We start from the raw sequence: 22515 nt of genomic DNA, 5'->3' as shown, positions 1-22515 counted from the left end.
AAGAAAATCTGCAGCGTTTTTGATAGCACTCGCAGTGCAAGCGTTATTTTAAATGTCAAACTTCTATGAAATTATGACGTATAAATAACACTTACACTGTGTGGGCTATCAAATCCGCTGCAGACTTTTATTGGTGCGACTATATGTTGTTTCGACGAATCAGATTCTCTCAATAAAATCTATATATGAGGCCATAGCTGTTAATTCAAATTCAAAATTATTTATTTCATGTGATAGCTGTTAATAAATATTAAATGACTTTATTATCTCTATACGCCTTACTAACTCTATGTGTCCTATTGTAAAAAAAAAACACAACGACAGTGAAGAACGGAATTCTTAATTTGAATTTTACAGATTTTTGAGATACCTAGTCCATTGGTTGGAAAGCCCGTTCGAAATTTAAACTTATTTGCAATATAATAAGGTTGTATTTTGTAGATCTCTCTCATACTTATAGTAGGCTATTCAGATAAAATTTAATATCCCACAAAAATAAGCAAGCAGAATTAAACTTTGTGTCAAAGACATAAGTTATAAATTTCAATGCCAAAGTTTTAACTAAGGATCTTTCTCGCTAAAATGACTATTTAATATGAAATGACCAGTGTAAGCATCAGTTAGCTAGCCCTAAGCAACCAAAGATCAGGCTGCAGTTGAAAAACTAATATAGATAAAGTTTAGCTGATAATTTTCCCGCCGTCTCCATGCTTCTTTAAGTTGGGTGTTGACTGGTCAGCTGCCTGTTAGCTATAGTTTTCGCGAAAATCGCCAGGACAGAGGTGAAAATTTTAATATGAAAACTTGCAACTTTAAATGCATTTTTTGACGAAACTATTGCAGTCTAAAATGAAGTCAAAATCAGTCCATCGACTCAATTTTTTGCAAGCTTTCTAATGGTAGGTACCCCACACGATTCTTACAAATAAAAAAAAATTCAGCCTACCCCTCACAACCCCCTAAATTTCCCCCTTAAATACGAAATAAGCAGTTTTGACTTCTTTACAATATGAGTGGTGGTAATTGCTATAACTATTCCAAATTTTAGGTATCTACGTCAAACGGTCTCTGAGAAAAACGCATTTAACTGATTTGCAAGACCGAAGTGATCCCATAAGTGTTCCGTAAACAAAGTTTTGTACGGAACACTAAAAACCATAAATCCAATAAAACAGAAATACAGAATGAAAATTTTTCAACTTTGCCTCCATAACAATTTAAAAAAATACATAACTACGCGTGTTTGAGTAGACCTTTTTACCGCTAAGGTTTAGATGAAATATTTTAAAACATTTAAAATATTTGTGTAGTTAAATTTATAATTTAAAATGATAGAATTTCGTTAATAATTTATTATTTATTATGTTCATGTTGATTTTATACAAATAAAACTGCAAATTATAGCAAACATTGTTTTTTGTTTTTTTTTTATAGGCGTAGTGGCAGAGTGTCATTACGAACCATAAAGCAAATACTGCCTCTAGTTTTTTTAAATGGCTGAATGCCACGATGCTGTGTCACAAATATCTGTGAAATAGAAATTAAAAAAGAGGACTTTGCTGGCCTAGGCCTGCAAGATTTGTATGAAATTCCATTAACTACCTATTGTCCTAGCCGCACCTGAAACGTCATACTTCGCAGCACATTATAAGGAACATAACATCAATATTTCATTGCATGTTTGAGAAAAAGTATTTTTGGTAACCGATTCCTTAACAGAATACTTTTATTAATAAAAATCCTCACAGTCAGTATTTATAAGTATCACTAGGTACACCTTATAAAATAAAGTCCCCCACCGCGTCTACCTTATTGTGTGTGTGTAAATTTGTTCACGATAAACTCAAAAACTACAGAAAAGATTTTCATACGTTTATTACAGTGATTCTTGAGGAAGGTTTAGGTGTATAATTTGTTAACCCGTGCGAAGCCGGGGCGGGTCGCTAGTAGTCATATAGTCTCGAGTAATAAAGCCCAGGTTTAAGTACAGGCTATTACTTTTAGGTGTACAGATTTATTGAGGGTCATCTTAAGGTAGGTACCTAAGCTTTTCATTAATGGCAAGTGATAATTCATTTTATAGTTCACGCCATTTCACTAGTATTAGGTGGAAGTTGAGCTTTGTCGTTGAGTTGTCACTTTGTATGCCGCTAAAGGTCAGCAGGTTGCACAGGACTCCGCTATTTCCAACTGCAGTGTATAATTGTATATTCAATTTAAATTCAGCTTTGCTTTGCGAGCGTTTCATATTTGAGTAGAACCCATAAAGTAGCTCAAGTTCCAACTCTGTATTGACGACACAACAAAGTTGCATTTACACTTTGACCTGCCCCATGAATTATTAATTAATAACCCAGTGATAATATATAGATAGCATCAATGTTGCAATTAAAAGTTAAAAATATGTTTTAAAAACAATTTAACTCAAATAAATATGACGATAACGTTACGAAAGTTGAGCAGCTCGGAGAAGTATAATTAATTACCTATCGCTACAGTTCATATCGCATCCAGATATCACAATACGTTATCCAGGAGATAAATAACGAGAATAGGTAGCGATCGTAATAAAAGTGTCAAAGTTATGGCTGATACAGGTTTACGATTTTTTTACGTCTGTTTATCATCGTATATGGAAGACCCGATAACAACGACAGAGTGTGCAATATGTGTATATTTATTCATTTCAATCATATACTTTATGACACCTAATAAAATATAGTAGCCTGTGCCGGAGGGATCCGTAGGCATACCAAGTTTAGGTCGTCCTTTGTTTCTTTTGAAAATGATTTTTTTGTTAAAAAATGGGCTGAGCAATATTTGCATAATAATACCGGATATAGACGGCGTTGGACGGGTGTTCAGTAAGCGGACAAAGCCTCAGCCGATGCTCGTGGCCTTTGGCATTCATGCCAATCGCTGCTGAAGCCTGCGCTCGATTCTGACGACACCTATAAGCTTATTCCCTAGGCGAAGTGTTCGGCACGGCTTCTTGCTTCTCGCGGCAATGTAAATATTTGATGCGTTTCGTGAAGATTATTAGATACGAGTAGGTAATAAAAATAAACAAGCCTTTGGACTAAAATTTCGACAATAAAGTAAAAGTTACATTTGGAAAATCGTGAAATCAAATAGTTTAGCCGTGTGATACACAATACATGATTAATTAGCTAGTTTTCGTTAAGATCCAGGACATATTGAACACAATGTGAAATAAAATGTCAGTTGGGTTCAAATGTTTAGATGATACCTATATGTATGCACGGCTAGAAGATGCACTCAACTGTATCTAGTGCAGGTTCTTTATATTAACTGGTCACTGAGCATTCTTGCTTTAAATATGCATCCGTTCTTGGCCTTTTCCTTGCACAATTTAGCCATAGGAAGCCGTTAGGGAAAGAAAAATCATTCTCGAAATGCGATAGATTTTTATTTAATAAAAAAAAATATCAGCTCATCATACACACACCTCATTAAAGGTAACCAACCTCGAATATCTACGTTGTTCATATGTTGTAAATAGAGATCGTAGCAATTTCTTACAGTCCAATAAAATTCATGCAGAAGGCATCAGTCAATAGTAAAAATACCATCTAATAAGTAAAAATAGTCTGGTGCTTCAGAAATAAACGGCACGAGGATGACAATAACTTTTTCACCACACCAGCTTGGAAAGGCTTACTTTGCACTTCAAAAACTGATAGCAAAGTTGCATTTTATTCACATGTGAGGAAAAGTAATCAAATGCAAATTTTGAGTTGTTTTCTAATGTTTGCTGGTAGAATTGACTTTTAAATTATGATTTTGGATGATCAATATTCAATAACATTCATTTGGATTTGATTTTGTTTGATATTTTACATTTAATATTTTCTTCGGGTTGGTGTGGTGAAAAATTTTGTGTTTCACTCGGGGGCAAATTTTGTTTAACCCTCGTGCTTTCAATTTTGGAATCTTTCGCTTGCTTGGGTATCAATATTAGCACGAGCGGTTAAACAACAACTTTGCCCCCTTGTAAAACAAATAACTATGAACTCTATTGGGATGTATGCTAATCGTGTAGGTAAGTACTTAGTTTTGCGTGAATCAATACCCAATTGGGAATACCCAAGCGAGTGATTTAATATACGTATTCCCTACGCATTAAATAAAAATACACTGGTTACGGATCATTTACCTACTATATGAAACAATAATTAATGCGATAGTAATTTTGTTTGTTTGTCTGTTTGTTTTACCTCTTTACGAAACTGCTGAAAAAATTGATGTAGATGAAATTTGGTACGGAGCCTATGGAGATAGTTTGAGGCCCGGGATAGTTTTTATCAATCGTCGTCAATCATTATCATCATTCTACGCAGACAAATTATACAAAAGCTAGTATAAAATATTCCAATATGCTATACATATGGGTCAATTTCACCAAACGAGCATTTTTGTCTAATTTCCATGGAATTTTGAAATACCAACATTACACAAAAAAAAATATGCTGAGAATTTGATAAAAAATATAATAAATATTAATTTTCTTATGGGATAAAAATATTCATAAAACTATAAAAGTTATTTAAATTTAAAATTTTGGTCAGGGCACGGGAATTAGTGTGTCCATGGTAATTAGATTTTACTAGGACGGAAATTAAAACACGGCACGGGAATTGTTTTCTTATCTTATTTTGGTACTTAAAACTATTATTTATGTATATTTTAATCTACAATAATATACTGCAACCATACTGAAGTGGCATCGGACATATTTACCTTCTTTAATTTTATTTTCGAACGACAAATCTACGAAAGTATGTTACACTAAAAACTACGTATTTGACTAATCCTTTCCTTTATTTTAATGGCAACTAATCTCTCTTTCTTAGTAAAATGTACATATACCAAAACAATACTTTGAGTAGTTTCGTAAACTTGTCCGCCTTTACATACAAAACTATTCATTAAAAAGTGTCAAAAACACATATGAGGTAAGGTGGGGTAAGACTATCACCGGGGTAAGACTATCACTTGTATGGAATCCTCATACAGTTAGTCTTGCCCCGATCAAAATAAACTAAGTTAGTCTTACCCCGCCTTACTTTATACATAGGTATACGGGGTGTCACTGCCCTGCGGGAAAATCTTCAAAGTGTAGGTTGGTTAAGTAATTTCTCAAAAATATTATAATCTTCCTAAAAAAAACTTGCTTACAAAATATCCCCTGGCACTGACTAAAATAACCGACTTGGTTTCACATTACATCCCAAAACTTTTTTGTAGTAGAGTAGAAGAACTGCGTTGCAAGATTTGCATCTTTTTACATGAATTGAAATGATCCCATCTCTTTTTGTAGGCTGCCCTTCTTTTCGGGTAAACATACCCATACCATACTGATACTATGTATACAGGGTGAAATTTAAATCACTGGCCATATTCATTCCCGGCACTAGGTTACACTTAAGGAATCTATTTAGCGAAAAAAAAGACTACACTTTTTTTAATTTTCATTTTTCAAATTTTAAATATTTTCCACGAGTCTTGGTCACCCTATTACCACAAATGTAAACAAACCTAATAGTAGGTTTTAACAACAACATCAGCAAAACCCTTATCTGACCTCCACTAAACCTTATAATCGTTGCAATAGGGTCCACCCAGTTAGTGTTGGCGATGGTAGGCAAGTTTATCAATTTCGAGGGTAGTCTAAACCATTCCGTGCTAGCGGTAAACATAACGGTAAGCATAAATGATTAGTCACTCGTCACTCGCCAACCTTAAAATAATAATCGCGCGCCTACTAAGGTTAAAAAAAATGTTTTCGAACCGGGAATATTACGAAGTGGTACGGTGTTATTTATTAAGTGGTGAGTGTTTACGTGGTGCACAAAGATTATACGAAATGGAATCCGTGCCACGCCTTCGCAGACAAGGATTGAATCCAAGAGTACCATCTCGTGGGACTTTCGTTAATTGCGTCGATTTTTAATCAAATGTACGTAAGTTGATTCAATTTTTTAAATACGCCTGAATGCAAAGATTCCTGACCTAGTTTTTACTCATTGTTTTTAAGCCACGGACGTTTTGTTAATAATCATTAGTCAGAAATAACATTTTAGATTAAAAATGGGTTGCCTTTGCATTATGACGGTTCAAAGCCCGTTAATATGAAAGGAAAAATTAGCAACTTATGTAGGTAATCTCGCTGCAATAGGGTTCATAATTGGTGATGCGATTGCAAACAGCGGGAGGGGCGGGGTGTCAATGACCTTAACTGATAAGAGAGAAGCGGGTGTAGTGGGTAGTTGTCGGTTTACCATAACGTACGAGGTTTTTAGGACAACTTGATGATGAGTTATTTCGAAAAAAATGTACTGAGCGGTATTAAAAGAAAAAACACGTGTTTAAGATTTTTTCGAGTTCTTTCAGTTGTTTCAATTTGGCCAGTGAATTAAATTTCACCCTGTATACATATCATAATACATCTTTATTCATACTCACATCGTCCATCGTAGTGTACCTTTATTTTCCCTACTAATTGTAAGAACTAAAAGGTAACGTTGTTATCACAAACATATATAGTCTATAGGATTACAAACTTAATTATGCAGTTATCTTTAGAACGTGACTAATATTGCAGTATCATTAGATTTTTATTGGCTTAAAAAGCTAAAACCTAATTACGTTTCAAATTTGGAACTTGTGGGTATGCTAGAAGTACCTTAAAATAATATTGATTGAGAGTGATTGTGCCAGTGACAAAACTAAGGGATTTTAAAGTGTATTAATTCTTAGACTACATGCTCAAATTAAATGTTATTTAGATAGAATGTTATTGAGATTTGATGGTACGGCCGTGCCTCTTTGTTTTGCTAGACTTGGCGGCGGCACTGCCGTGCCCCCAGATCCTTTGTCCTTCTTCAGGCCTCAAACTATCTCCATGCCAAATATGTATTATCAAGATGATATTGTTTCAGCGGCTTAACCGTGACGAGATAACAGACAGACAGACAGAGATACTTTCGCATTTATAATATAGTAAGAATAGGATATATTTAATTTTTCTTGTACCTATTAGAAGGCTAATTTATAACAACTAATCTATTAAACGAGCAATTCTTGTATATATTTCGGGGATCTCGGAAACAGCTCTAACGATTTCGATGAAATTTGATCATATATGGGCGTTTTCTGGGATGAAAAATCGATCTAGCTATGTGTCTCTGGGAAAACGCGCATTTTTGAGTTTTTAGGTAGGTATATGTTTTCCGAGCAAAGCTCGGTCTCCCAGATATTTAAACTTTATACGGCTTACGCTGTCAGCTGTCAGATTTACAAAAAAAAACATTGTAAATTTGATTCATTTTGTTTCATGTAACCTTAGGTACGGGTATTATAATATGTAATAATTCCAAAAATAGTTTTATGTTTATATAATATTTTAATATTATAATATGATAAATGAATAAGGTAAGGTGGCGCAAGACTAACAGTACGAGGATTCCATACAAGTGATAGTCTTACCCCAGTGTCGTCTTACCCCACCTTACCTTACGTATTAAAATTGCCCGGGTTATTCGGGTCCACCCTGTAAGTATGTACTATAGTACTTATACTAAAAAACCGTTCATAGATTTTTGTGCATTCTCTGAGATTTCCTTAAATGTAAAATAGAAAGATATACGTCATATTATTATTACATATAATATATATTCAATGCCAATATATATATATATATGTAATAATAATATGACGTAAACATTGCCAATTAACTTACAGTGCCCCCAATTAAAAATTTGTTGACAATAAATGTAATACTTTCTAATTCCCGTGCCACTTAATCAGCTGTTTTAGGTAAATATTCTATGGGAATTAGGGCACGGAAATTAGAATTCGTAATAAAAAAATTCGCCAAAATTTTAAATCGTGTTTAACCAAACTGTTATGTTATCGCTTACATAAAGATACATAAAGGGCTCCTAAATATGATAATTGTTTTTGAAAAGCTATGTGGGAAATAAAATTTATAAGGGGCATCGAAATTAGAAAAAAATTGTCGCCCACCCGGATTCCGAAATACTTATGCGATTTGCTCGAACACGCCGCGGCTTGACGTACATCCGCTTGCTTTGAGAATCAGCCGAATATTGCCAGTACAGGTGAGGCGGGACACGAGGCGGTTCAGATACAGACGTCGGCTGTGAGAGCCCTTTGAGTTTTGCCGACGAAATTTTACTCGCGCGCTCGGACAAAATTTAAACTATGATCACGAGTTATTTACCACAATGAAGTTAATAGTGTATGTGCTCAGTGATAGTAAATATCATCTAGTTTAAGTATTTGACACTAAATTAGTGATACTAATGTAGAATTTTTCGTAGGATTTTTCATTATGCTCAAAAGTAGATTCCGGACAGGGCACGGGAGTAGTAATTTGAGCCTTTAGGTATTTTTAAGTGTACTCTAAAAACCAATTAATCAGTGAATTCATATGGAACCCGGTGTGAAAGTGTGGCTTCTTTATGTAAAAAAAAAATGGTAAGTATTATTTGATGCTAACCCGCGATTTTCATCACGGACAGAAAAAAAATCGTGTTCAGAAATTGACCCATATAATATGGCTATACTTTAACTACTAAGATTTATAACTTTTTACTTTGTCTACCCTCTAAGAAACCACAACCTCTAACGCACAAGTTTTATTTTTACGGTTAAAAATATTGTGTTCTGACTGAATATCGTCAATTACAAAAAATCTCAAATTATAAGATATCTATAAGAGTGTGACCGAAATCACTTACTTATACCAGTTGTTTTTGTTTCTTAATATAGGGGTGGTTAGCAGCGCAAGAATAAGAGCGTCTATGTGTGCTAGCCGCGCGTTTTATAACACGGAGTCTGTCTTTGTAACGAATAAGTACGTTTAAGTAAACGAGTGGATATACCGGGTGTGGCCTGTAACATGAGCAAATAATTAAAACATTGATTGTACTCCTCAAACGGTGACACTTTAGTTCAACAACTTTTAAAAATTATGAAGTATTTACCCTCCCTATTTTTCATACAAAATAAATATTATCTTCAATGGACGCCATCACCACTCCATATCATTGTGATAGACGTTGCTTGTCACGCCTAAAACATAACAAAATTCGCAATACATTACGTCTTAGAATAAAATTTAAAGTGTATTAAAAATCAAACTATAAGTTATTTTTAAAAGTCGCTGAACAAATGTTGGTCAGTAAGAGGAGTACAGCCTACAGTTTAATTTTTTGCCCATATTACAGGCCACACCCGGTATGTGTGGTGAGCGTGAGTTCTCGTAAATGATTCATAATACGGAGTCTGTGGGTGGTGATATATACCGGTGGTGTCGGCGGAATATCAATAGTACATAAAAACGCCTTTTTCGACAAAATCTACACGTGACAGATAAAACCGGATGTTTGATTGATTAATAAAAAATGTGCTGTGTGTATATAACTGCTTAAAGCAACTAACTTAAATTTTGATCTAGGTTAAAAAACGTTTTATTAGAAAGTTGTAACTTATACCTATAAATAGAAAAAAATCGTACAAGCGGGCCAATTTAGACGCCTTCATCAGCAAGGAGATCAAAGGGAGAGAGGCCTTTGTCCAGCAGTGGGACACTATCATATAACAGACTAATTAAAATCGAAGTTGACTAAATATTATAGTCTGGAACCTTTGTCTACTGACAAGTTGACTTGCCAGAGTATATGTGAATTGAAATAAGGTAATTCCGAATAGGTACTCTAAATTGTGGGAAAACTAGGAAATTTACTCTAACATTACAGATTTATTCTGAAGTATTCAGACTTACCTTATTACCTACTAACCTACACACAAAATATGATGCGTTCAGACAGTAACAAATAGTTATTAACGTTATAATATTAAACTGACCTAATTGCTATCTACTTCGGATCACGAAACACCAATTTCAAAATTAATTTCAAATCTATGCAAATGGGTACATGAGAACCATCTGTTTATAACAGTAACGTCCGTCCGTTCGTCATTAATATAGCTCGGGACCCGATGGTCCCTACATTTCAATATTGAACTGCTAAAATATGCACCAATCGTTGTTCAATTATTCTCTACCTATACATTCCAATTCGCGTTATGAGACGAAATAACAGGATTCATTTATTCTACTGAATTCGTTACCTATTCTAAATATTTTGACTATTAGGTAGAAATTTATCTTCATCAATTCGAGCGGTACCTATACTGAACGAACTAGGTACATATTACAAAAAAAGAAGCATTTATTTTTCAGTGGTATGAAAGTTTTCGTGAATAGTTTAGTATCAATCAGTCGGGCAAACTATCTGGCTCTGAAAACAATAAAAACTCGACTACCAATGAAGGGGACGTGAAACATAGACATGTTCTCAAAATAATAATGACATTCTGTAAATGTTTTCATGTATAAAATAATAATGTGTGCTGTAATAGATATAATGTGCTGACATGTAAAATACCTCTATTTTATCAATAAAAGTTTGTTTGATTGATTGATTGATTGATTGATTGATTGATTGATATGTACATTGGCACTTGATCGTTACAGACCGGGGCCCATTTCTCAAAAGCTTGTAACTTGTAATACAAGTGGAAGTACCTTTCTAACATACACTGTCAAAAAGTGACATCCGCTTGTATTACAAGTTACAAGCTTTTGAGAAACGGGCCCTTGGTCCTTGACAAAAGTAATCCATATTAATATTGAGTTTCCAAATCGTCCCGCTTGGCGCGCCGTTCAAAGTCCCATACAAAAATAGACATAACGCGAACGCTCGTCACACTATCGAATGAAATTTACACAAGGGGTTCTAGGGGGACTAGGAAAATATGGAATCATATTGATGTAGAATACCTAACTAGCAACGCTAACATACCTGTATTTACTGGTACACAAAAAAAACACTTTCTAGAACTTTTTAGAGTAGGAATAGGAACTCATTCACTGTCATTTTGTCTCTGTGCCTTGCCGTTCAGGGGAAACATAAACGAGTGCCAAATATGGTTGATAGCGCCATGAACCTTGACCGCCTATTTTGAGTTCCATGACAAGTAGGTACGTGTAACTAGAGGTCATCCCTTCATCGTCACCATCAGATATTTAATTTCGATAACTAAACTCTTTAATTATTAAAATACGTACATCATTGTAGACTGATTTTTTCAGCTAAAATGTTAGGAACAGGTACCTACCTACCTACTTAGTTTTTTTTTTCGTAACTTAAATTGATCGCTTTATATCGTCATGTTTCTAAAACACATACGAGTATATTTTTATACTAGTCAAGGTCTAAGATTTCGATGTGAGACAAGGTCCTTAATATAACATTAGGGTTGTGTATGTATGTACGAGTACATAATTATTATTTTATTAGTTGCCTGAAAATAAATGATTTTATTGATTGATTTTATTCCAATACTTAATTATTGTGCAGTTGAAGTGGGAATGGGCCGGCCATTTCTGTCGCAGGGATGACGACCCGTAGGCCCAGCATTACTGTTCTGGAGACCTCGATTGAGAAGCCGAAATCACAGAAAACCACAAGCCAGATGGTTGGACGACATTAAAAAGACGACAGAGCCGGCCGGCGTAGGACCGCCGCATTCAAAATAACATTGAATTCCATGAAAGAGGCATATGTCCAGCACGGATGCGTATATGCTGAGAGGAGAAGAGATATGTACATATTTATTTTCGGTAAATTGGTCACGTTGATATCTGACAGGCTGTTTCTGTGTCTAGCCAAAATGACAATCATACATCGACAAACGCCAAAACGAAACGTATCGGGATGAAAAATGCTACTAAAAGTCATGCGACTATTTCCATACAATATTATGTAAGTTCCTATTGCCGTTTACTATCTTGGCTAGGACAGCCACGCTACTCATGCAAGGCATTTATTGGGTTCCACTCGTGAGGCCGATTTACGGAATATGTTTGCGCGTATTAGGGCCGGGGCACCGATCTGAGATGAGAAATGGACGCGAAGGAGCTCTCGAATGTGAGCAGAATCACTTCACTTGAGGGGTTTTGTTTTGTTTGTCTTGCGCTCCATTTACGACTTACGATAAAAAATAAAGCTTATTCTGTATCTAATAGGGATTGTTTATTTTGAAAGTGTAAGCAATGAATTTTTACTTATCAGAATCAATATGTTGTTATTTATATTTACATAGGAATTTTACAACTTAAATAATTACACAGAAAGTAACTGTTAGTCAAACCCGTTCTTTATCTCTTCCGGTGCAAAAGTGCCCATAATACTCACGGCATTACCCCGCTGGATGGCTATGGACAGCCTTTGCACCAGAAACGATTCGGAGCGGAGATCCTCTCCCTTTTGCCTAAGTCGACGGCCTGTCACGCACAAATTGTTTCGCGTCAGCACCCCAGCAGGCTGCCGTTTCCACCGCAAAAGGGACGAAAATATACCCCGAGCCAAAGGGAACATACTTTTGGCGCTTACCAGAATTAAATTATCATGGAGAGTATTATTAAAAACATAATTATATTATTTTCCATCATTGGTTTAAATAAAAACAGAATTTGCTAAATAATAAAATAAACTTGACCTACTTTAAGTACTTACCCATAATATAATCGCGAAATGTATACAGGGTGATTCATGAGACGTGAGCAGGACTAATCCTACACACTCAGTAACTGATAATTGATCGATCACCGTAGTATTTATGTGAAACAACCACACTTTTTCCTATTTTTTAACTTTTTGGTGAGGGCAAATTTAATTCTCTACAATCTTGGTCACCCTACAACACCTAATTAATAATCATAAAACCTCTTTTACCGTAATGACAGCATTTTGATTACGAAGAAAATAAACTGTCAAACTTGGTGAGATACGAGTTTTCAAAAGTAACCAGACCGTGATGACAGTGATGACATTCAATTTGACACAGAATATCGGTAGTTTGGTATTCTAATTTTAGGGTGACCATGCATGTCGTAAATAAATTAATAACTTTTTTTTTCAACACGACTACAAAATTAACGTTAACCTCACTAATACTGATACGAAACAGTTGCTTATAATTTACGAAATGCGCAGTGTTAGTCCTGCTCACGTCTCCTGAATCACCCTGTATGGACTGAACGTTTCTAGCAGCCAAGAGGGAGGAATCATCGGATCATACAATTGGTACCTTGTACTGTTTTTTTTGCGAACCTACCTACCTAGTACCTACCTAAGAACCTGTAAACAGCTATAGGCGTTAACTACGATATCCTAAATAAACCGACTTCAGTAGGTAGGTACCCTACAATTAAAAAATATTTTTTTTTCTTTATCAGTAGTTCCACTACAGTGCTTCTCGTATCATAGTGGTGCGTGCGGACAGCAAACATAAACAATCCAAATATCGCTTCAGACGTCTTTGAAAGCTTGTTCAACGGCCTCCCAGCCTAGTCGGTAGTGACCCTGCCTACGAAGCAGAAGGTATCCCGGGTTCGAATCCTGGTAAGGGCATTTATTGGTTGAGGTTGACTGCAACACTTTCCAATTCAAATCTGACTGCCGGTCCCGCTCAGGATGCCAGCCCATTTTGGGCTGTCATCAGAATCAGCCAGGAACCAATCCATTAAAACAGCTGTTCGGGTCATTCAAATAAAAGTCACTGTATCGCAGCCAAACACAATCAAGCATAGACTATTTCCATATTTGACATTCCATCAAACGCAGCCGTCATAAATTTATAATAGACGGTCTGCGACATATATATGCGTATATTATGTTTATCGTACCTACAACACAGGCCTTATTGAGATTACAGTAGGACTAGGTCGATCTGTGTAAAAATGTGCTATAATATTTATTTATTTATTGCTTATTATTTGTATAATGTCGTAAAAAAGAGATCAGGTACGACGATATTCAGAAAGATTAAAAATAATAATTTAATAAATTCCGGTACGTAAACTTTAAAAAAAGTTGTTTTCTGTCATTCAGCTCAAAGAACAAACGCCTACTGTATAGATAATTTTTTTTGAACTGAGCTTGTTCACTTACCTGTACTAACAATGGCATTGTTTTATTACAATCCTATTATCTGCTTTTGTTCTCGTAGGCGCCAACCAATTTACTTACAACATAAGTTAGAAGTACATTGCTTGTACATTGAATTTTAAACCTTATTTCTTATTGAATGGGGTTAAAATGGTCTAAAAAGATAATATCATATTCAATCTTTTGGAAAGAGTGCATTCTTCTTAAGGGTCGATGGTCGTTAAATGCAAAAAAAGTTAGGTTAGCCATTATTTAGTTAGTGTATTTTGTAGTCTATTGTTTAAAGAAATAGGGTCGTTAATCTATACTAACATTTCAAGGCGGTTATAATCTGCTTTTACTACGAGGTGATTATCCTAATTTGTGGTTTACCACTCAATGGTATTGTATTCTTGAGACTCTTTGAGTAAACTAGCTCAGATCGTTTGATTCACACTATAACAACAACAGTAATATTTACATAGGCATTCATAGGTACCTATGTTTTATGTACGAGTACTACTGTAAGTACTTATAAGGTTCACGAGGGCAAAACCGTCAATAGAAATCATCAAATTAGATTAAGACCTCTTAAATAATCTGCCTGAAATATTTAGCCGCCTCTAGATACCTACACCCTACATTCCTTACCATTAAATAGGTACTTAAGATTACTAGTCAGTTCAAGGTAATTTTATACTAACTTAAATAACAACAATGACACCATAAACATGAATGTCCTATGAACATATAACGATAATGTCGTACTCGATGGCACTTTCACACTTTGCCACGCAAATTACTTATTTATGTACAGTGCTGAGTAGAGGTAGGTTAGATGGAATCGGACGACGAATTTTCAGAAACGGTGAAATTTATTTTCTAGTATTTTAATAAAATGTCTTTTAAAGAAGTCAAAGTGCCTAGCTTAAAATTAAAGTTGAACCCCATTATAAACTTGCATCCACGTTTTAACCCCATTGGGTTAAATTTCTCTATACATTTATTTCTTGTATACATTTACTTAATGATATAATGATGTAATGAGTATTTTAAGGTCACATAATTAATGATATACCTACTGATTTCGTTACTGTTACTGTGTTACATCTTGCCTCGCAGAAACCAACCAACGGACTATTAAATACCTACCCAGTGAATATTTTATATTCAGAAAGATGAAATAAATTCTGTACAATGTAAAGTAATATGGTCTCTGTTTTCGCTTTGCAAACGAATCGGAAATTGGGTTCTGTGATGCTCCCGTTGTTCTCCGATTGAATTTTCATTTTAGTCTCATTTATTATATTTTTAGGAACCCGTTTTATTTATATACTTACTGATAAATGAGAAATAGCTGTTGTTGTTTTATTTATAGCTGTTTTATATATACTGTTTTTATTATAGCCAAAGATAAATTATTTCTTTCTAGGACACCGTAAACAAAGATTATGAAACACTTCCGAAAGGTCACCATACCGGTGACGGGTTTACATGTTGCTAAAAGTCGCATAGAAGTCTTATATTCATATCTAAACTTAAATAGAGGTCCATGGTTTTATGTTTCCCCACATAACTAATATGAACTACATGGTATTGATTCCGTTACTTTTAAACAGAACGACATTCTGACTGAGTACGGTACTATCAATGTGTGAGGGTGTTAGTTAGTTAGTTAGTTATACTCCGGCCTAGCCAAGGTTACAATCGCTATCGCTTCGACAACGAAAAGCATTATGTCTCTCTATCACTCTTCCATATTAGCGCGACAGTGACAGTTGCGTTTCGATCGCTACGGAGCGTAAGCGATTGGCATCTTGGCTACGCGGTCTGGGCATTTTCCGCAAATCGACAACCATTGTGCCTATTTTGCGTGAAAACGAGGTTGCACTACTCTAGCCACCCCAGCTCCTCCATGACACCTATACCTCGTTTTTTTTAGCATTAGAAAAAAGGTAAACAATCTTGACGTGTCTTTTAATTGAAAAAACACATTTTAAAAATTAAGTTACGGCAAATATGTAACAATTATGAATCTAATACGATCATTTATATTCTTCTGCTTTCATAAGTAATAGTTTTTGGTTTTTAAAAAGCGTTTTTCAATTAAAAGACATATCAAGATCGCTTACTTGCAAGTTCTTTCTAATGCTAAAAAAACGAACTATAGCAGTGTCTTCAGGTTGCTAACTGCCTCCTTCAGTGTACACGGAGTCCCTAGGTATTGGTTCCTGTATACTTCTATCTGTTTACAGTGTAGGAGGATATGTTTTGCTGTTTCTTCTTCTTCCTTGCATGCTCTGCACATGTTTTACCCATATTATGTAGATGTTTGTTTAGTGTGTTATGTCCTGTGATTAATCCCACTATTTTGCGTAGTTGGTGTCTGGGGTTTCCGTGTGAGAGTGTATAGCTCCACCCGTCTGTTGAGGTGCGAACAATAATATAAAGAGTGAGTAAGCATTTTTTTATTACATGTTATTAGTTATTTATGGATTAGTTCCTTCTCTGCACTTTAGAACAAACGCCGCTGACGCAGAAGAGCGGCTCGCGACACACGGCGGACGGGGTCTCCCCTAACTCCTTGCTGTAAGTCTTGCACCTGGCACCTTCCGCTGGAAATTGTGACAAAATATTAGTAATTAGTAAAACCGTTACATATAAAATGGGTACAATGTTATCTATGTACAGGAGAACATTCGAGCGCTTAACCTAGTTGAGTTCCAATATCGGTATGTTGGTTATGTTTATGTATTAAAGTAATTGTTTATATATACAAGAATAGTTCAGTATTATCCTTTTTCTAGTTCTCTCCAATTGGCTATAAAATTAAGGGTGTTACCCTAATTACTGCTAAATAAGCAGAGCGAGATCAAACCATTGTTATTGAAGCTCTAGCTCTAATACATCATTTTAACCCCGAACTCTCCTCTTCCTCCTCCTCCTTTTGTTTTCTAGGTTAAATATATGCCAAATGTGCCAAATCTTATTCGATTTGTTAATCGAATTTAGCCGTTTTGAATTAATAAGTTTTCAAGTCCTAATAATTTTTCAAGTCTAGAATTTTTTTTTTAGATTTAAGCTAAACTTTTTCCAATTAATATTCCAGTCCTTAGCTGATTGCTCTGACTGGTTATAATAGTAACAAGTTCGAAGGCCTTCATAACAAAAGATTAATAAGTTCTATGCCCACGGGTGCGGATGGGGCTCATTAGCCGCGCTACGTGCAACTATGCCTTGTTCTGTAACAATAGAACCGACTATTAGTTCTATCCCGTTACTTTACTACTTCTAATACTTCTAAACCTTATAATACTTGGAACAGGATAGGAAAAATATGAGAAAGAGCCTGATCAACCTTTATTGCTATGGGCGAGCGTACATTCTGATTTCTGCAGGCTTGTTACCTTTCGACGTAACCTTACTTGAATTATTACATTCAAGATTTACACCATTTTGTGTTACTTCACCCCTTACAAATATAATAAGAATGGCAATCGGATTCGATACCGTAAACAAACAACAACAGTTATTTCGGTATTCCGTTGTTTTTTTTTTGTTTTAAGTTTCGAACGATTTGCTTGAACTTAGCTACCTACTTACTACTTAACATACCCTGTAACTTTAATATAATTGTAAAAAAATAAAAGTATTAACAAAATAATTAAACTAAACATTAAAATTAAAACTAAAACTAAACTCTAACAACTATATACAAATATTTACAGATAAAAAATGGGAGCTAGCTCGGCGCCGGATGGTAGGGTGCCCAGAAGGCTGGTGGCATTGCCGCGCTGAATGGCAATGCCAATTCGCTGGGCAAGGAAGTACCCAGCCCTCTGGTCACCTGTAGCATCATTAAGACGCTTCGCCAGCTCCCTAAATATTTGGTGTGCCCCGGGTCCCCAAGGCCCGAGGGTTTCCACCCCAAACGGCTCAAACATGCAACCAGAATCAATGGCTGCATATTTGCGCCGTTTGAGGTGCTCGGCCGTTGCGGCGGCCGTCCGGGCCTTGGTCGAGGTTCCCGGGAGGTGGGACTGCGCCAGTGTGTCGACGCACGTGGCGTCCCACACTAGGGGCCGGCCCAGCCTCCAGGGAACATTAAATTTAAAATGTTAAATCATTCGTGTGATAGGCATTTTGTGCAGGACAGCTGACAAAAACTGATTCCTATTTCGTTCTGTAAACTGCTAAACGTTTTGAATTAAAAGGGTAACCATTTTTAAAATTTATAATATTAGTTTTGTGCTGGCTAGATCCTAGCAAAACGTGTTGCGAGATTGTAAACGGACGAGGTTTTATAATCTTACAGTGACTCAAAAATATCTATTTAATTATTTATCTTTCTTTAACTTTTAATGTACTTATGGTGTCATATATATTACGTCAATTCTACCTTTATTATTCTTTTGACTTACATTAATCTACCCTTTATGTGACGCTAAAAGTCACATCGATTACTCTTTGTTTGATTTTAACCATATAAATATTAATCTTGTTGGTTCTCTCTCCAAGTGAAACGAATGACGGTACTGTAACTGGGACGTGAATTTATATCCCGATCGGAAAATGCATTGCGAAAAGCTTCAAAGAATTGTTTTACAATAGCTTTTAAGTGTAGGGCTAAGTACGAGTATAAGTAATCATTAATTCAGGGTGGTTTATGTTTTAGTTAAGTAGAGGTAGGTAACAGGACTAATATTAAATATTACCAAAAAAGCTTTGATATTTAAAACTTGTCGATTTTACGTCTATAAATTATTATTTCTCTCTTACTCTCTCGTGATAAAAGCCAATAACTATCCTATATGTCCTTCTCCAGGCCTCGAACTATCTCCATACCCACCAAATTTCATCTAAACCGGTCCAGCACTTTAATCGTGCAGAGGTAACAAACGGAATTACTTTCACAAAGTTTATAATATTAGTATTTTTATTAGAGATAGGAGGAATATTTATTAGTAGAAATGAGCTAAAGTAGAGATTGCTAAGGAATAATAGAGCATAATTATAAAATCGGAGCCATGTAAATAACATTTAAATTTTTCTCATGGAAATGATCTGGAGTTCACTAGGGAACTCTCCCCACTCTAGATGTCTCTTAGAAATAAGAAAAGCTAACGAGGTCAAGAAGGAAAGCGGCGCTCTCCACCGATCAATCCGAGAGCGGTATTAAATGTGTGAAATAAAGTAGCGAATAAGTGACGCTGGTTTACTGACGCTGAAATAACATGGGTCAAACGAAAAGAGACAAGACCAATTTTATCACTAGGTAAACTTATTTTATGATACCATAGAGATACACGTACATACCAAAAGAAAACCATAGTTTTACGGAATAAAACGCCAGTTTTCCCTATTTAGTGCCACTTCACTCGTCTCCCTTTTGAGGTATCTTTTGATCTCAACAGTTATTTTGTACGTCTAGTTACCTACCTAAACTTGCGAGCAAAAGCTTGAACATAAAATTGTTCAAACTTTTATTTTTCTCTGTTTCAAACGTTCATATCTACCTATCTACTGTTCGATATCGTTTTGGTGTTTTTACATAACGGGGACCTATTCATTACGCCGCATTGAATAACGTTTGAAAAACGTTAAATGAGGATATTTTTTACCCGATTTCTTTTATTTTTATTCCTCACAGAGATAAAACTTGAATGATAGCTTAAAAAAAAAGATTGAGGATAAGAAAGTAAGTAAAGATTTCACAAAATCAAATCAATCTACTTTTTAGTCCGGTGTACACTCACCACTGTCTACCTATATATTATGTACAATGTGTACTCGTGTACAGTCGCCATCAGATATATCGGAGCGGCCAAGGTGTTCATAAAGTCTGAACACGCACTAACGCCTTGACAATAGAGCAGTGTTCAGATATTTGTGAGCGCCTTGGCCGCTCCGATATATCTGATGGCCACTGTACACAACATACCTTTATCTCACGTCATTAAGGCGGCTGCGGCACTAAAATCTGCTTGTAGCTGGCTTCAAGCAATAAAAGCGCTAGTAGAGGTAACTTAAAGGTTTAAGAATTAGATAATTTAAAAGACCCTGGCACTTGATATTTGACGAGAGGGTTTAAAAAATGCACATAACCGGCAATCGCGTGTCGAACCACGCACAATGGAGAGTTTGGTACCGGGAAAACGATAAAAACAAGAAACGTAAAAATAAAGTAGCGCATATTCACAGCACGCATTGTTCAGAAAGGCAGTTTTCAGCCGTGACTCATATACTAACTTTTACTCGTCAACGCATAGTACTTTTCTCGGATAAATCGAAATACAACTAAAACCCGATACCTATTTTATATTTAGTCTAAAAATCCATGAATAAAACGTAATTAATAAACTAAATTAAGTTGCGGCTTAATTTAGTTAGTAGTAGGACACCAAGAAGACTGGGACACCAAGTTTAAATATAATAATATATAAGCTGGCTGGCCTTAGGTAGATCCGGCGCTACACTACTAAGCGGCGGAGCCTGTATTCGTTGGTAGTTATAGACGCTTGTCCTAACACTGGTTAGATCACGGGCCCTTCTGGTTCCCTTGGACCAGGTGGTAAACGCATTTACCACCTGCATCCAAAGATAAAAAATGGTAGGGTCCGACTCACCGAGCAGAGTGACGCAAGCAGGGCAGCAGCCGCACTTGCCAGAGTGGTTGGGCTTGTAGATGGACGGGGAGCGGCAGCTCGAGGACTGCACGGGGGCGCCACACGGGTGCTGCTTGCAGTAGTTGGTGCCGCATACCAGGTCGCCGTAGGCAAGGGCCAGGGCGCACGCCAACACAAAGAGGATGAATGCTGCCTTCATGCTGTAATAACCAAAATCAAATCGTAAAAAAATACTTCACCTTGGCCGGCAAACAAAGGCTTCTACAACTACCTACATCTATGAAAATCTAGAAAATAATGTTAGATATTATAGTCACACCAAAAGAAATAAAGGTCCAATTATATTTAAAGTTAATATTTCATGCGTGTTGGACACCTGTATTTTTGTAACAGAAAATTAAATAGACCTACACATATTTTACATGTGGCAAACCAACGCAAATAAATGTTAGGTGCTTTTAGTTAATCCGTTTTACAACTTTCAAATGAAGAGGGTGTGTGGGTAGGCGTCAAATTGAATATTTAACAATAATAAACAGTAGGAAGCGTAAACTTTGCCAGTTTTAGTAGGTACCTACTTTTATTAGAATAATCTATATAAATAAGGCGTTAGAACGGGGGCTATTAGATATGCGTTACTCGTACCGATTTGTGAGGCATTATTTACCTATTGGGTTGTTACCCACATTATCCTTTCAAATCGAAATTTAAACCGAGCCTGGGTCGTGTATAAATTAAATAAAATAAAAACAAGAACATAAAACCCGCGAACCGATCCGAAACTGATTAATTCGGGATTTGGTAATCCCGAGTGATCTGCACAAAACTGAAAACGATTGCCCGCTCTCCGCGGCATTGAGCGCCGATTCCTGAGCGTTCGTGCTGCGAATGAATAATGTACACTCACAGAAAAGCTTTTTCAATGTCTACGCGACGTGATTTACTACATAACAGAACTACCCGACGCTAATAATGTGATGTGGTGTGGTGTTCCTATACTTTGTATATATTTCTAATTTCAAAATTATTCCATAACAAAAATAATAGTAATAAATATAAACGGAAAACATAATATATGACCCGTATTGTGTAGTAATTGCATAGAAGAGTGTAAGTTTTACATACCTACGTAATATTAAAAGCGTTTACAAAACTATTTCTGTTGTAATAGCATTAATAACTAATGTGTAGAATATTTAATAGACTAAGTACATAAAATAAATAACATAAAATAAACTAAACATTAAAATTAAAACTAAACTCTGTTTATTTTAATGTTTAGTTTATTTATTTTGTTAATACCGTTGTGCTTTCATCAATTTACAAAAGTTATAAAATATCAAAATTTAAAGGTTTTTTTACTATAAAATATGTTTCTTACTTTCTTATATGTAGTTAAGATCCGTGTCAGATGAGCTGCGTTCGCCGAATGGAATGCGAATCGAAAAGCACCGAGGAGCAGTTATACAAACAGCTCCAGATAACCCCGGGACGTGTTTATTTCGCAAGTTGCTCTCTGGAGCTCATATCTTTGTATTTCTCGACTTTATCTTTAAACTTGTTGCTGGCGATGATAGCACTTCGTGGAATAGTTATTGTCATTTTGTAATTAAGTGTAAATTATCAATGTTTATGAGTTTAATGCCTAACAAACATGATTAAGTACCTACTAAAACTGAATACCTAAGCAAGTGGCGGCTGCATACATTTTCCTGAGCCACAGAAACCGTTAATTTGTTGTTACTTTGTTATCTTAATTATATGTATGTTTATGTAAGAAAGTAATTTTGTTGGTGAAAAGGGCTGTAACTTTCTCGATATCATATTTAGTTATATGTATTTTT

At 35.6% G+C, this 22515-nt stretch overlaps 1 protein-coding gene across 1 annotated transcript; it reads right to left on the bottom strand.

The window, feature by feature from the left end:
• Window positions 1–16500: 16500 nt before the first annotated feature.
• Window positions 16501–22188, bottom strand: LOC134665577 (fungal protease inhibitor-1-like). Its single transcript, XM_063522546.1, has 3 exons — window positions 22053–22188; window positions 20672–20871; window positions 16501–16660 (listed from the first exon to the last, which is right to left on the bottom strand). Exons 2-3 carry the CDS (start codon window positions 20868–20870, stop codon window positions 16542–16544), a joined length of 318 nt encoding a protein of 105 aa, XP_063378616.1. The 5' UTR covers window position 20871; window positions 22053–22188; the 3' UTR covers window positions 16501–16541.
• Window positions 22189–22515: the final 327 nt, after the last annotated feature.

Source organism: Cydia fagiglandana, chromosome 6 (genome assembly GCF_963556715.1).
Source record: "Cydia fagiglandana chromosome 6, ilCydFagi1.1, whole genome shotgun sequence".
NCBI lineage: Eukaryota > Metazoa > Arthropoda > Insecta > Lepidoptera > Tortricidae > Cydia > Cydia fagiglandana.
The sequence above is the reverse complement of the archived record's forward strand: the minus strand, read 5'-3'. Positions and strand labels throughout refer to the sequence as shown.